The sequence below is a fragment of the Pan troglodytes genome, chromosome 9 (assembly GCF_028858775.2).
Source record: "Pan troglodytes isolate AG18354 chromosome 9, NHGRI_mPanTro3-v2.0_pri, whole genome shotgun sequence".
Taxonomy (NCBI): domain Eukaryota; kingdom Metazoa; phylum Chordata; class Mammalia; order Primates; family Hominidae; genus Pan; species Pan troglodytes.
The window spans coordinates 11,154,388-11,169,959 of record NC_072407.2 but is presented as its reverse complement, the minus strand read 5'-3'; the positions used below and the strand labels follow the sequence as shown (position 1 = coordinate 11,169,959).

The 15,572-nt window shown below is 38.5% G+C and overlaps 1 protein-coding gene across 8 annotated transcripts in view; it reads right to left on the bottom strand.

Annotated features, from left to right (window-relative positions):
- Nucleotides 1-15,572, bottom strand: part of NLRP14 (NLR family pyrin domain containing 14) — a 123,164-nt gene that overhangs the window by 90,339 nt on the left and 17,253 nt on the right. For 6 of the 8 annotated variants that reach the window (XM_063782682.1, XM_063782683.1, XM_054661997.2 and 3 more), the window contains exons 2-6: nt 14,431-14,740; nt 13,524-13,595; nt 9,321-10,923; nt 6,482-6,646; nt 3,451-3,618 (exon numbers count right to left, since the gene is read on the bottom strand). In XM_063782682.1, the coding sequence (XP_063638752.1) occupies nt 3,451-3,618; nt 6,482-6,646; nt 9,321-10,923; nt 13,524-13,595; nt 14,431-14,719 (2,297 nt within the window). In that variant the 5' untranslated portion in view covers nt 14,720-14,740. The remainder of the gene's footprint in view (nt 1-3,450; nt 3,619-6,481; nt 6,647-9,320; nt 10,924-13,523; nt 13,596-14,430; nt 14,741-15,572) is intronic. The other 2 variants (XM_063782681.1, XM_063782680.1) reach the window with 1 other exon arrangement.

Below are 15,572 nucleotides of genomic sequence, written 5' to 3'. Positions count from 1 at the left end.
TTAAATACAGTTTCCAAACTTACTGATTTTGAAATGTTGAAGTAATACGGTATTTTAAAGATTAGTTTATAATTTATCTAAATGTTTCTAGAGAGGTTTAATTTCAAAGTGGGAAAATAAATTACAGTCTTACCACACAATTTGTTCTTCATATTAAAATAAAGACAGCAATAATCAATATACTGTCTCATAATCAATATTATTTGTTCAAAAAGTTATGGTCTCAGCCTTTAAAGGATAGTTCACTTAAACTTTTTTGGTATGATTATGAAGCTGTGTATACATATATATCATGGTTTATTAATGAATAAAAGAAACTTTTGAATGGAGAAGAGGACTGGTAGTTTAGTCTCTGCTTCCTGGTAGTCTTCCCAGGTGGCAGAACCTCTGGTTTTAAATGGTGTATTCTCATTTCTCCAAATTCTGTTTACATTTATGATGATTCATTAGACATTTCATGATTATAAACAACTGTATTGAGCCACAAAGTTTCCTCACTCCTGAAGAAGCAAAAATTTCTATTGGTCCATATGCTATCTACCTGTTAAGTAATATTTTACTCTAGTTGATAATGAGACACAGCTGTGGATATTTGCCATTCTCAGGCAAGTTCCTCTTAGCCAGCTTTGTTTTCTTTTTTTCTTTTTTTTTTTTTTAAACACAGTCTTGCTCTGTTGCCCAGACTGGAGTGCAGTGGTGCCATCTTGGCTCACTGCAACCTCCGCCTCCCAGGTTTCAAGCAATTCTCCTGTCTCAGCCTCCTGAGTAGCTGGGATTACAGGTGCACATCACCATGCCCGGTTAGTTTTTGTATTTTTAGTAGAGATGGGGTTTTGCCATGTTGGCCAGGCTGGTCTCAAATTACTGGCCTCAAGTGATCCAAGGTTGTCAGCCTCACAAAGTGCTGGGATTACAGGCATGAGCCACCACACCCGGCCTTATCTAACTATTCTAGATGCCCCCCTTCTGAAATATTAGTCTTCTAATTCAAAGTCTATGAAGATATAGAGAGTGCTCTGCATTTATATGCCATTTTGGTACCCTTCAGGTGGCTGTTCTGTGGAAGCAACAATCATTCCCTTACCTTGCTTATAAAGCCCCAATGGCAGAGCATATGCAAACTAAGAAGAGATTCTGGGCACAATCAGAAATTATTGGACTATGCCAAGGTTTCTGTTTTTGTTTTTGGTCTCTCCTTGCTCAGCAAATTTTAAGAGCTTACCTTAAAGCATATTTTAAGACCTATTATAAGGCCTATAATGGGGAAAAAAATTATCAAGACAAAGAGAATAGATCTTTCTCCTCTTCTTGAGGGAGGCCTTGGGTAAATATTATAGTAAAGCATTCTCATGAAAATTAGTGGTTATGGGCCAGGTGCGGTGGCTCGTGCCTGTAATCCCAGCACTTTGGGAGGCCAAGGCAGGCGGATCACAAGATCAGGAGATCGAGACCATCCTGGCCAACATGGTGAAACCCCATCTCTACTAAAAATACAAAAATTAGCCAGGCATGGTGGCATGGGCCTGTAGTCCCAGCTACTCAGGAGGCTGAGGCAGGAGAATCGCTTGAACCCAGGAGGCAGAGGTGGAGGCTGCAGTGAGCCGAGATCGCACCACTGCACTCCAGCCTGGGTGACAGAACGAGACTCTGTCTCAAAAAAAGAAAGAAGAAAATTAGCGATTATGTATCCTTTCAGTATGTTCATGTACAGGGGCTCATATGAGCAATTTAAAGTTTTAGAAGGTATTTTATTTATAAATTAGCCAAGTTCTAACAATCACTGGGGATCATATGTTGCAAGACAGACTGGCAAAGTCCTACTGATGTATCGACACTGCCCACATCTACAGAGAGAGTATAACATCAAAATGCAATTCTAAAAACTTGCACATGGTCTATACACAAACCAAACTAATGAGGACATTCATACTACCCATGGCTCTTATAACATGAGATATGAAGCAAACAGAAAACTGGACCTTCTCCCACATGAAATGTTAATAGGACCATTGATTGCTCCTCAGTGGCCATCCACACTGGGGGAACATGCAGTCCCACATAATGGAGTATGAGATTATTACAAAGCTCTGATGACTTTTGCCAAAGCATTGTATTTACTGTTGCAAGGAGCCCTACTAGTTGACCCAGAATGATGGTTTCCTATTTGAAATCCTGGCAACTTGGTCTGTATCAAGGCTTACCAGCGGACGACATTACTCAAACCTCAAATGGAAGGGATCTTATCAAGTCCTACTGATCTGTCAAGCACCAAGCTTTTCTTGTCTTGGATCCACAGCTCCCACTGTAAGAAAACATCTTTCCTCTTTTCCTCAACTTAACAGCTTTTTGCTACTAATACATTTTATTTTTAGATATAGGAAACAGTGACGTACTTCTTACCTGAGTTTCAGACTAGATATGTAGGTTACAGAAAATGCCTCATAATATCTTAAAACTGCTTAGTAGGTAAAACCTTTACTCTGACCTGGCCTCCTAACAACTGAACTCAACCTATGTTTGAGAATTATCCAACAACTTTCCAGATATGCTGTAAGTGAATTCCATCTTATAAAAACTGATAAGAGTTTTTAAAATGTCAAAGAAAGTCTTGTGCCACACTTCATTTATTTTTCCTACACCTGGATTATAATTTGCTTCCTACAAATACAGATCTACTTTGGCCCTTCATGCATCAAGCTTCAGTCTTGGCCACCCTGAACTGAGTCCAGGGCTTATAAAAACTTCTAATGCAAAACTTACTGTAACTATTTGTTTTGTCTGGTTTTGTCAGAAACCTATTTCATTGCCTTTCATTGAAAAATAAGATCTTTCTTAAAACCTGTCACACAACGTGGAGAACAGTATGATTGCTAATCGTTTCACTTTCATCGGCCAAAGAAGAGTCACCACTCAGATCAACAGTGTGTGGTAGCCAGCAAGCACCTTGAAAGAGGACCATTTCCATGCTCTTCTTTCTCAGCCTTCTGGGCTGGTCACTGAGTCGCAGTTCTAAATTGAAGGGGAGTCACCAACAAAAATCAAATAAAAGTGAGTCTGCCCCAGCACTGCCCCCAGTTACATTAAAGAACATCCCCCAGTGTATTATTTTCTATGAGAGTTCAAAGATACAACAAATCTATTCCAGCACTTAAATATTAGAAGTGTTAAATATTTATAATTCTGAATCTGCTCTTATTCCCACCACCAGCAGATTTAGGAGATGGAGACACAGAGAACTACACAATGAGAAATCTTCCTGGGGAGATGGGAGGAATGATAAGTCCTACCAGGATGAAATCAGCTTGATTCTACAGATGCTTGCTACCCCATATCATGAAAGTAGATTTAAGCCGGTCCTATGAATAGCAAATCCAGGCTGTAAGAGTCTACTTGGATAGACAAAAGCATCAATTATAAAAACAAAACAAGACAAAACAATTCGAAGCTTACCTGAGAGTCTGTAGTTTACACTCTGGGTGTTTCAAGGCTTCACACAATGACTTTACTCCATTATCCCCTATATCACTCCCTTTTAGGTCAAGATGCATCAGATTCTTGTTATGAATTAAAGAAGTAGAGATATCCTGACAACCATCAGGGAAAGTGATAAATTTCAACCTTCAGAAGAAAAATATGCAGGGGGTATTACAAAATCATTTCTCTCCTTGGTTACAGGATCCCTTTCTTTTCAATCTAATTCTTGGATATTACATGAATATTCTTTTATCTTATTTTCATCTAAAACAATTGGGTTATAACTTCAATTTCTATTTATGACCTGGTAATTGACACTCCCAAGTTTTTTTTTACCTTAACAGAAAAGAAGGTGATAACATCATGAAAAGCAGAAGAGGAGCCTCTTAAACTTGTAATCCCAGGAATGACTATCAAAAATTATCAGAGCCATTCCAAGTACTACAATAACATTAATTCACAATAGCCAAATCTTTAAATAAGCCAAGGTTAATTCACAATTAGCATCAACTGTTTGATGTGCAGTAATAACAAAACACTGTTGCAAAACATGCTGTGCCATCTTGGGGACTTCGTTAGGCATACGGAGGCAGGTGTACAGAGGCAGCCCAAGCAAAATATTATGAAGTTAAATCTGCCAATTTTTTTCCTACTTTCTGCCTCCTAACTCAGTCAATGTCAGATATTTCTGATTCTTCTATAGTGTCTCTGCTAGTCCCCAATGCCCTTCTGTTCACTGTCCAAAACCTCGCTTTGTAACACCACCTTTCCTCCTTTCGGCCCACCATCCACCCTCCACCCTCACTCCCCTCACCCCAGGCACGTACACACAGGAAAATAAAGCTTTTACCCATTTATAGCACTAACCATCCTCATCTAGTAAAAGTGCCTAAGGCATTCAGTAAACATAAATGGCACCATCTCACTTATTAGGGAAAAGGGACCACAGTAAGACAGACCACATTAAGGTGGCACAGACTGAGAATAGTCATCATGGTGTCATCCCACTGATGCAACCCTTCCATTCTAAGAAAGGAAGTCAGTTAACCAAGAAGGCATTGGCTATTGTGAAGATCCGGATTGATGACATCCAATGAAGGGACAATATGGGGGAAATGTTTAGGGATGAGTGGAAAGGACTTCCAGGAACCCCGTAATCATAACATACATCTAGTTGTCTTACTACATCTATATGTAAGACCAAGCCTACTCTAGATGCTTGAAATCTAAGGTCAGAACTCACTAAAAACACTGAGATCAGGAGGAAAATATTTGGTGAGAAGCCTGTCCCCAGCCCCCACCCAAAAGAACATCTATTTTCAGTGCTAATGGAAACAAAGATCTATCATTTGTTCAGCATTCAGTTCATACTAAGCAACAAATGTACCTTGTACATATTGACAGGCACAAAATACAGAGATTAGGATCAGTTTCAGCTCCTAGTGGAGTCCTTACACAAAAGGGTAAGAGACATGTGAACAATCAACATTTTAAAGTGATTATCTAGAATCCAATTAAGATAAATTAAAATTTAAAAAAGACTGACAGCATCTAATGTTGGCAAAGATTACCCTTATTCCTAACAGGTTAGGGAAACTTCCAGGGGTCTATTAACAAGAGAATGAATAAACAAATTATAGTATAAGTATAGTTATACAATGGAATACTAATCAGCAATAAAAAAGAAACTACTAAAAGTTGCAACAAAATGGATAAATTTTAGAAGACATTTTGTTGAGCACAAGAAGATGGATATGGCCAGGTGTGGTGGCTCATGCCTGTAATCCCAGCACTTTGGGAGGCCAAGATGGGTAGATCACTTGAGGTCAGGAGTTTGAGACCAGCTTGGCCAACATGGTGAAACCCTGTCTCTACTAAAAATACAAAAATCAGCCAGGTGTGGTGCTGCGTGCCTGTAGTCCCACCTACTCGGGAGGCTGAGGCAGGAGAATGGCTTGAACCCGGGAGGCGGAGGTTGCAGTGAGCCGAGATTGTGCCACTACACTCCAGCCTGGTGACAGAGCAAGACTGTCTCAAAAAAAAAAAAAAAAAAAAAAAGAAAAAGAAAAGAAAAAAAAGAAAGAGAAAGAAGATAAATTAAAAAAAATACATACTGTATAAATCAATCAAAATGATTCCAAAAAGATACAAAGCTGAACTCTGGTGACAGAGATTAGAAAATGATTGTCTCTGGGAATGGATGGGGTGAAAAGATTGAACAGAAAGGGATAGGCTGGGCATTGTGGCTCATGCCTGTAATCCCAGCACTTTACGAGGCTGAGGCAGGAGGATCTCCTCAGCCCAGAAGTTTCAGACCAGCCTGGGCAACACAGTGAGACCACATCTCTACAAAAAATTTTAAAAAAATAGCCTGGCATGGTGGTACATGCCTGTAATCCCAGCTACTTGGGAGGCTGAGGTGGCAGGATTGCTTGAGCCCAGGAGTTCTAGCTGCGATAGCATCACTGCATTCCAGCCTGGACAACAGATTAAGACCCTGTCTCAAGAAAAAAAAAAGGAAAGGGGTACAAGGGACCTTTCTGAGATAAATGAAAATATTTTCTATCTTGTTTTGGGTGTGTTGGTTATAAAGATGTTTACACTTGTCAGAACACAACAAACTGAACATTATTTGTGGACTTTGTTAAATGCAAATTTTTCCTCAATAGAAAAAAATTTAAGAGGATAGTAAGTTCCAGAACATGTCCTTGAAAGTGCATTGGTGACCTGCCTAGAATGTTTTAGCTCTGTGCTCTTCATTTCGAAAGTTCCTAATCAAGCCTGAAAAACCCATGTGAACAGCTACTATGCCCTGTGGAATCACTCTGAGAACCAGTTAGTAATGATCCCATGTCCCCAGAGGATTCCATTGTTCCTGTTTGAGTATTTTACAAAATGGATTATAAGTATTTGTTTAGCATTGGCTTCCCCTAACGAGTATGAGTGGAAGATGGGACACAGAAAGAAATTAGAATAACTCCATTAAATTTTCTCATACCAGACTTACAGTAGCTTTTGTAGTTTACAGTTTGGGTGCCTTAGTTCATGATGCAGGATATTCATTGCTGATTTATCAAGGTTGCTATGGCACAGGTCCAATTCTCTCAAGTGTTCATTTGTATGAAGCACAGAACAGAGATCTTGCCAACAGTGAGTAATGCGATCACCATCCCTTTGCATAAATAATTGAGAAAAGAAAAACAATGCTGATTTTATTTCAGCCTAGCCAACTCTCAGAGGATAGTATTGGGGTAAAAGTAAGTGTACTTTGGAAAGGCAAGAGCATCCAGTGCAGCTCCACCGTGGGCACAATCCACCAGGAAGTCTTCCTCTGGGCACTCCAGAGGTCTTATTTGTCCAATAGCTCTCCCGTTTCCCATCCACTCCCTTCAACACACACAAAATAAAAACCAGAGAAGCTTTACTTTAGAGGAAGCAACTCAGGAGGGATAAGAGAGAAGTATTCAAATACTTGAAGAGCCAATATCAAAAAGAAAAATAAAATTTGGTCACAAAGAATATGATTAGGATTAGTGGGTAGACATTAGGTGTAAAGTGGTATAGATTAAAAACCACAGGCCTGAGCCCCAGGTCTACCACTTACTAGCCATATTATTTTAAGAGAGTTGCATAAGTTCTATAACTTGCAAATTTTCATCATCTATAAAATGGAAATGTCTCCTTTCACAAAGATGTGGAAATTTAATAGTGCATTTTAAAGGGTACACAAAAGCACACTGTAAACTTTAAATACTTTATAATTATTAGGAATATTATCAATAAACTCATGAACAAATAAAGGGTAATAAAACAGGGGACAACCTGGTGCTTATAAGCTCGACAATGGAGCAGCTCTGAGTCCCAATTCAACACTGCCACTCACTGAACTTAGTTATTCTGGAAAATTTACTAACCTATGTGAGCCTCAGCTTCATGATCTTGATAAATGAAGATAATAGTATCTATTTTTTAGGACAACTGTGAAAATTCAATAAGGCAGTATGTAGAAAATGCTTAGCAAATGTCTCATGCTATAAGTGTTCCTAGTAATCAGTAACTGTTATATACATATATGTATATATTAAATATAATATATATAAAACATGTAAAAGTCTAGTGTGTTGCCTTATATATAATAGCTAGTCAATAAATATTCATTCCCATATCTTAAATTGGAATGAATGACAGTTCATAGTGATGGTCTGTATCACTTGAGGTCTTAAATTTATAAAAACAGGATAATAAATTATTATTTCAAGCATTCAAGTGTTTCCTCTGTGCGAACACTAGATAAAATGGTGAACCATACAGAGCTCCTGCTCTCACAAAGCTTACAATGTAGTTATATTATAGAAGAGACTGAGGTCACCTACAGTTTTTCTTTTAAAACATTGGGTTCTCTGGCTCCTTATTTTAGCAACAATCAACTCTAGTACTAGATAACTCTACAACATAGGTAAGGAAAGCTAGCAGGAGAACTGGCAATCTAGTGGCCAGAATACTGTTCTAGCATTTACTATTAGGCATAAAAGACGTTTTAATGCCCTGTTAAATCACATCTTCTTTAAATAGAACTCTGAAGTCAGAATTACGAAAATTGACTGACGATTACTCACAATTTTCCAAGGTGGGTAAAGGTCATAGCATCAGGGCCCACAATTTCTACTCCCACAGTTTGCAAATAAATGAAATGTATGCTCTTATAAGAAAGGAGTGATTCTGCAATTGTATATAATGGTACTGAAACAGCTTGGATAAAGTTAGCAGACCAAGAAATTACAATCAGATGTGTGACCTCAGTCAAGTTATATGCCTTCTTGGTATCACAATTTTGTCCTAAGTAAAATGGAAATAATAGCACCTACCTAATAAGACTATCAGAAGACTAAATGAGATCAAGGACTTAGAAGACTGTCAGGTTATGTGATAAGCACTCAGCCACTTAACTATTATTTGATGTGTGCTTGAATCAATAAATTTTCTAGGTATATGTCTCTGAGTTTTGTAATCTTAAAAATAGAGATGGTTGCCAACAACATTAAATTGCATATTATGTTAAATATCCAGTTCACTATACAACTATATAGCACATAGGAAGTCCTCAATTAATTTTATATACATCTGGGAATGAATTCCATAGCTCAATTCTTTCCTCAGATTTAGATGGGTAGTCAGAAAAGGCAACTTGAGAAAGGAGGTAGAGTAGAATAATGTACGTAAAACACTTAAGGTTCATTTCTTTTTTCAAAAATATTTATTTAGCACCTACTATTTCTTACTAACCTCCAGTGTCTCCAGATAGGCATTAAAGGGCTGAGACCCTTCACAAACTACAAAACAAAGGCCAACCAATGTCTGGGCAATAGAGAAAGCGAGTTAGGTCAGTGGAGTACGGAGGAATATAACACAGAGAGATAACCTGTGTTTACCAGGTTCAGCAGAAAATTTCTGGTCCCTTATTCTGGATGACATAATCTTTAGAAATCAAATATACTTATTATCATGGATGCAAGTTTGTGCCATGCCACATTCCTCCTTGAAGACTGAAGTGCTCATTCCCCCTGAGTTGTTGAGATTGTCAACAATTGAGAGTCCTCAGCCCAGTCCCTCTCCTGGTATTGCCTTCAGGCCAAAAAAGCCATCTCAGGAAAGTTTTTGCCCACTCCTCACCAGTAGCCATGATTGGTCAATAAGGGGTTTAAATGCTTAGCCTCCCTGCCTCAAGATGTGACAACTCCAAAGGGTTATCTCAGCTCTGGGACCTCAGCTAAACTCCTCCTCCCTCTGACAAAATCTACTTCTCTCCCTTACAGGGCACTTCCAGGGAATGGCCCTAACACACTTACCAAGTGTTAGCTGGGAGGCTTGTTTTTAATATCTTCTTCTCAAATACCACAGTTACAGACAGCCTGATGGTCCGCAAACACCGGCAGTGCTTAAGGCAGAAAGAAGATACAAGCAAATGTATTTTCTCACAAATATTAATGGCAACCTTTGGGAAACATCTCATTGCCTGGCTTATAAACGCTTTATCTTGAGTCTCATACAGACAGTGAAACAACTCCAGAAATCCCAGCTGTGATGGAGAATAGTCACTGTTTCCTAATACTTCCATACACTGAAGTAACTTTGATTTTATCTTCAGTGACATTTTACAGTTAAAAGTCCTCTCCAGTTGTTTTACTCGATCTTCATTCAAAAGGCCAAACAAAAAGCACTTCATCTGTGTCAAATGGGGATCTTTATAACTTGTGCTTTGAAGTAATGACTTCAAATCTTCAAAAGGCTGGCAGGAAGGGTTCCCAGCTTCCCAACTGCCTTTCAACATATAGAACATAGCTGCAAAAAACTCCTGAACATGAAGGTGGGTGAACACATAGCAGTTTTCATACTCTGCGTCCTTCTGAATAATATTGCTGTCCATAAAACTAGAGACATCAGATTTAGTTAACCCAAGCCTTCTGAGATTTTCTCTGTAAAACACATAAGTCATAGTCCATATTCCTTTGGCAGCGACTTGGCACAGTCTTCTCAGCTGGGCTTGGTTGGGTAGACTAGGAGAGCCTCCATCTACTGGTGTGAACAAGCTAGAAATATAGCAGGTAAACAGAGCCGTGGTTGTTTGGCAGGTCAATGTGACATCACCACCCTTCTCCATTTGCTGCTTCAGACAAGTACAAGTGGCCCAGCACACTAGGGGGACTTGGCACATGCTAAACACCATCTCATTGCTTTTTAGTGAACTGAATACTTTCATGGCCCACCTCTTATCTTCAAAAAACTGGTAAATATACTCCTCTCTTGCATCCTCAGACATTCCTAGTAGCTCTACATAATGGTGATTCTTCAACAACTGCTTTAGTCTCTTAGAAGTTGTGAGTCTTGTTGTCACCAATAAGGATGCCTCAGGGAGCATCACTTTCCTCAGCAAACTACTCATGAGGAAGGACACTGGGTGTTCTTGGGTACAGTCTTCGCACAGTGCAAACTCAGGTTCTTCAAAGGCAAAGTTCAGTTCATCGAAACTGTCAATAATAAACAAGAGGCTACTTGGCTGGGATATGATTTCTTCAATGGGGCCTTCTGTGCTGGGCCAGTCCTTTGATATCAATTGAGCAAAGCTTCTCTCTTTCAGCTTGTTAATTTCTCTCCCATTGAGATAAAAAACATACTTAAACCTCTGCTGGTAGAGATTGCCCTCTGCCCAATCTAACACTGCCTTTCTCACCAAGGTTGTTTTCCCAACTCCAGCAGCTCCCTGAAGCACCACAATCTGTGGCTGTTCACCGGTTTTGACATCCACATCAAACAAGTGTTCCAACAGTTTTCTATCTTTCTCTGCAATTCCATGATGGAAATCTTCAGGCTTTCCAGCCAAAGACTTCTTGTCCCAAGTGATGCAAAATTTTTCCTTTATTCTAATTCTGTATTCTGTTCCATCACCTAAGTCTGAATGGCAAAGGTAAAAAAACAAAAACAAAGACACATGATCAAAACAAATTCTATGAAATGTAATGTCAAGAATACCGAACTTGGAGTTAGGAACAAGAAAGAACATAGGCTGAAATCAGAGCTGGTTTTGATTTTTTAAAAATAATATAAATCAAATAAAAATATTCCTATAGATTTAAAACCTATATTAGATACTGTAATAAAAACCAGAATTGATGATGCAGAAAAATGAATTTGTGATGGGAAATAAAAGCTGGATTCACTTTAGAAATATTTTTTCTTCTTTGTACTTTTCCTTCTACATAGAAAAAAGATGATAGATGTGGAGAACAGAGCTGTCATCCAGATAAAAAAAAAAAAGAACAGAGGCAACCATTAACAATAATAGGGAAGACCCCCAAGACAGACCTGAATCTACAGATCAAAATAATTTTCTTTGTACAAGTAACAAGTTAATAGAAATAAACATTGAATCATAGCTTAAATAATATTTTGAAAAAAAGAAAAACATCCTGAGTGAAATAGAATGAAAATATAATTCATCTTTACTTGTTTAAGTCTGATCCCTCCTTGAGATCTCTATTAAAAGGATAGGATCTCAGGGAAGACCTCTCTGAACCTCATCGCTAGACTACTTCCCCTTTTTATATATTCTCAAAACAGTATATTTTTCATTCGCAGTACATGTCACTAGCTACAATTACTTTATTTTTAAAATAAATGATGCACTTGGCTAGGGGCTTCATCATTGCATGGTCAGTGTCTAACACATTTCCGTGCACATAAGTGTCAAATATATTTGTGCAATAAAAAAATGAGAATACAATGATATAATTGAGTACTTTACAACTTTTGAATAAGGTATAACTATAGGTACTAATATCCCCCCAAATAATAACCAAAAAAGATATGAAGTTTCTGGCAATTATGTAGAATATGATCCTCTCCTGGAAAAAAGATGAACAAACTATGTATCTGAAAACCTGTACCATATACACCAATATATTAATACTGGTTATTTCTGAATAGTAGGATTGGGGATGGGGAGTGGGAAGAGTGAGAAACTCACTTTATGTAATTTTAAAACATTTGAATCTTTTTTTAAAAAATAGCTCATTTTGCTTATGTGAAGTTTAAAAACAAAGACAAAACATAAACAAATGATAACTAAAAAATCCCAAAAAGCGAAAATAATGATTGGCCAGGCAGGGAGAAGAAAAACACTATTTACCCAAAATTAAAACCTACCACGAAACTATAGTAATTCAAACAGTGTGATATTGGTATACTCACAGAGAAAATAATCAGTAAATCATTGCTGTACTTCTTATTTTCTATTTTGTACTTACAGTATTTTCCAAAGTTCCTATAATAAATAGTTTACTTTTATCACAATTTTCAAATAATAATTTGAAGACATTTATTAGCTATCTGTGTGCAATTATCTGCACATAAGAGGGAAATAGCCATTAGGTTTGAAATAATAATAAAACAAAAATTATTAGCCATGTGATTTTTCTCATACCACAAAGATATACTTCTTTATATTGAATCAGAAATTAAGGTCACAGTGGGATGTTATATTCAAGGTCATTTAAGGTAACAAGTAATTTTTCTATTTTAGTGCTTGGGATGAACTAAGTTTTCAATTATTTCTTGAATGAAATAATGTGGCTTGTTAGAATGTGGCTGGGTTAAGAATAAAGGTTTCTCACTTGATCTAATTTTCTTTCTACTGTAATTCCATTTATATAAATTGGAATTAAATTATGTAGAATTCAAAACAAAGTGGGGAAATGGTGTTAATAAACCAGTGGTCTGAAATCCCCAACCTTTTGGGCACCAGGGGCCAGTTTCATGGAAGACAATTTTTCCATGGATGTAGGAGGCAGGGGTGGCAGGGCAGGGAGGGGAGATGATTTCAGGATGATTCAATTGCATTATATTTATCATCAGATTCTCATAAGGAGCATACAACCTAGATCCCTTGAATGCACAATTCACAATAGGGTTCGTGCTCCTATGAGACTAAAGCAGCTGCTGATCTGACAGGAGGCGGAGCTCAGGTGGTAAAGCTCCCGTGGCCTACCACTCACCTCCTGCTATGTGACCTGATTCTCGAGGGGCCGCCGACCAGTAGGGGTCTGTGGCCCAGGAGTTGGGGACCCCTGTGTTAACTATGACTGAGAAGACCTAGTTCTAGAAATCAGTTTTTATATGAACCAGTTGGTCACCACTCCTAGAATTTAATTACAGCACCATCTTTAAAGAAAGTAGATGTGATAAACTGAAAGTTTCCTCCCAACTCAGTGACTTTTAGTACATAAAATATAAACATTAATATACCTTTGTGCATCAGCCCTTCTTTTAGCAGGCATTCTAAACACTGTTCTCTTGAGGATCTGAATTAACAAGGCCCTGATTCTGACTTTGGCCAGGGAGTGTTTTGCTGATCCTTTTTGGGTGACATTCAGGGAACAGGTGGGGTATTAGAAGAAGTTAACAAGATTTGAACAAAAGTCCTCGGGAGATAAATCACCATCCTGTATCAAAACTTTGAATGCCTCCCAAATCTGATGAAAGGCCTAACTACTCACCCAGCACTGCCTCCTGATCTTCTTGTGTCTCTCCAGCCTTGGCATCATCTGGTCCTATAGTCTGGGCCGACCCTGCAACAGGTTCCGATAGGATCATGATATTTAATGAAAACAAAGTGAGCTTTCATGATGGCTAGAACAGAGGCCAGCATTCACATAAGTGGTCCAATTCTATGACTATCTGGGTTTAAGAAAACTAGAGCTGCCAGAGCCTCAGACTCCATAAGCTTAGCTGAGAGAAGAAACAATGTGCTACAGATAACACTGAAGTAGGAGACCTCTTGCCATGGCCCCCACCTTGTAGCTCCAGGGCAAATAGTGTAGTGTATAAGCCTCAGTTTCCTTGTCTATACTGACTTCACTACGATACGGTGAGGTGCAAAGGAGATAATAGATATGAATATTATATATATACATATATATATATAACTCTAAAGCCTTGTATACGAGTAAGGAATTCTAGAGGTCTATAATATTTCATACCTGAGAATGACTAAAAATACTGCCTTGGATTACGTCCAATAATAATTTTCAGCCCATTCCTCATATTTCAGCAAATATGTTAAATCATATTTGATTCCTCAAAATGTTGCCTAACATAACTTGTAGTTTTGGTGAAGGCACTTTATGGGACAATTCCTATCACTCAATTCCTTTGATCATTTCAACTGGTACAAGATGGATGAATTGCCCCCAGTTAAGGAGCTAGGCTGAGTAACAGTACTCAAAACGCTTCTGCCTTTCCTTCCTCAAATAATTCAACAAGCTCCCCATGCACAAGACCACCATGGAGCTATGTCCCCCAACATGGTTTAATCCCTAAATCCCTCTTACAGAAACATTCCACTGGGCTCCAGGAAACACTTCCTTCCTGCCTAGCCCCCGATTTGCCCCTAGCATCACTCACAGTTGATCTCTTCTTTCGCTCTCTCACACAGATCCTTCAGGTTCATCTTGCCAAAGATTTTGAGAGACACACTCCAGGCTTTCTCTCCTGGATAATATTTCTTCATCAAATTGGCCAGGTCCTCCCGCCTGGCCTTCTTCACTTCAGTCCAGGGTGTCAGGCCATGCTCAGGTTCCATGGTCTCCTTTAGGAATAACTTGAATGTATTTAATTCCTCTTTGTTTAGCTCCTCCAAATACAATAGCAGCCCAAAATCAGGAAAGAAGGAAGATGATGATGAATCTGCCATCTTGTCCAAATATTCAGGCCTCTGTGGGGGGGAAAAAAATAACCAACAGCACATGGAATAAATGGGACACATGAAAAAGACAGATTTGAAAATGAAATACTTATATAGATTAATTTAACAAACATTTGCAGAAGCCCACTGTATTAGGCTCGGTACTGACCTAGTGTCCTCTGTAATATATCTTCTTTCACAAAGCATTCCTCTGATATAGACCACTGTACTGTATATTTATTCCATCTTCTTACGATCTATTCCCAGTCCTACCACTTATGAGCTATATAAATAAAGGTAATTCCTCTCTTTGAACCTCAACTTACTCTTCTGCTAAGTGGGGCTAGCAGAGCCAACCTCTAATTTTAGTATGGATCAAATAAGATAGGGTTCATATATCACCTGGCACAGAACTGGCTCCTCCTAAGTATTGCTAACTGTCCGTCCTCATCCCTTCTATCCCCCAACAACATCGAACATACATCTCAACCTATAAAACATTGTTATTGCACCCCTGCCAACACATTATTACTCAACAAACACATGCAATTAGAATATGCCACCATCTACCTCTTCTTGTCATGTCATTTCTGGTCATAAATCCATATATAATTACTGAGGGTCTTTCGTAGTACACAAGCTCCTTTCATGCACTTTCCCCAACACCACAGTTAGTCTGGGTGAGTTCAGTGTTAAAGCGCATCAAAAACATCCTCATCTCACGTCTTTGACATCAACTCCCATGACCTTACTGCTCTCTGGCAGTTTACTCTAATGCTCTCACCCCAGGCTTTGTCAATGACTACTCAAACTTTTAAACTGCAAACTCCCATAACCCATTTTTTACTAATATCTTCCAGTT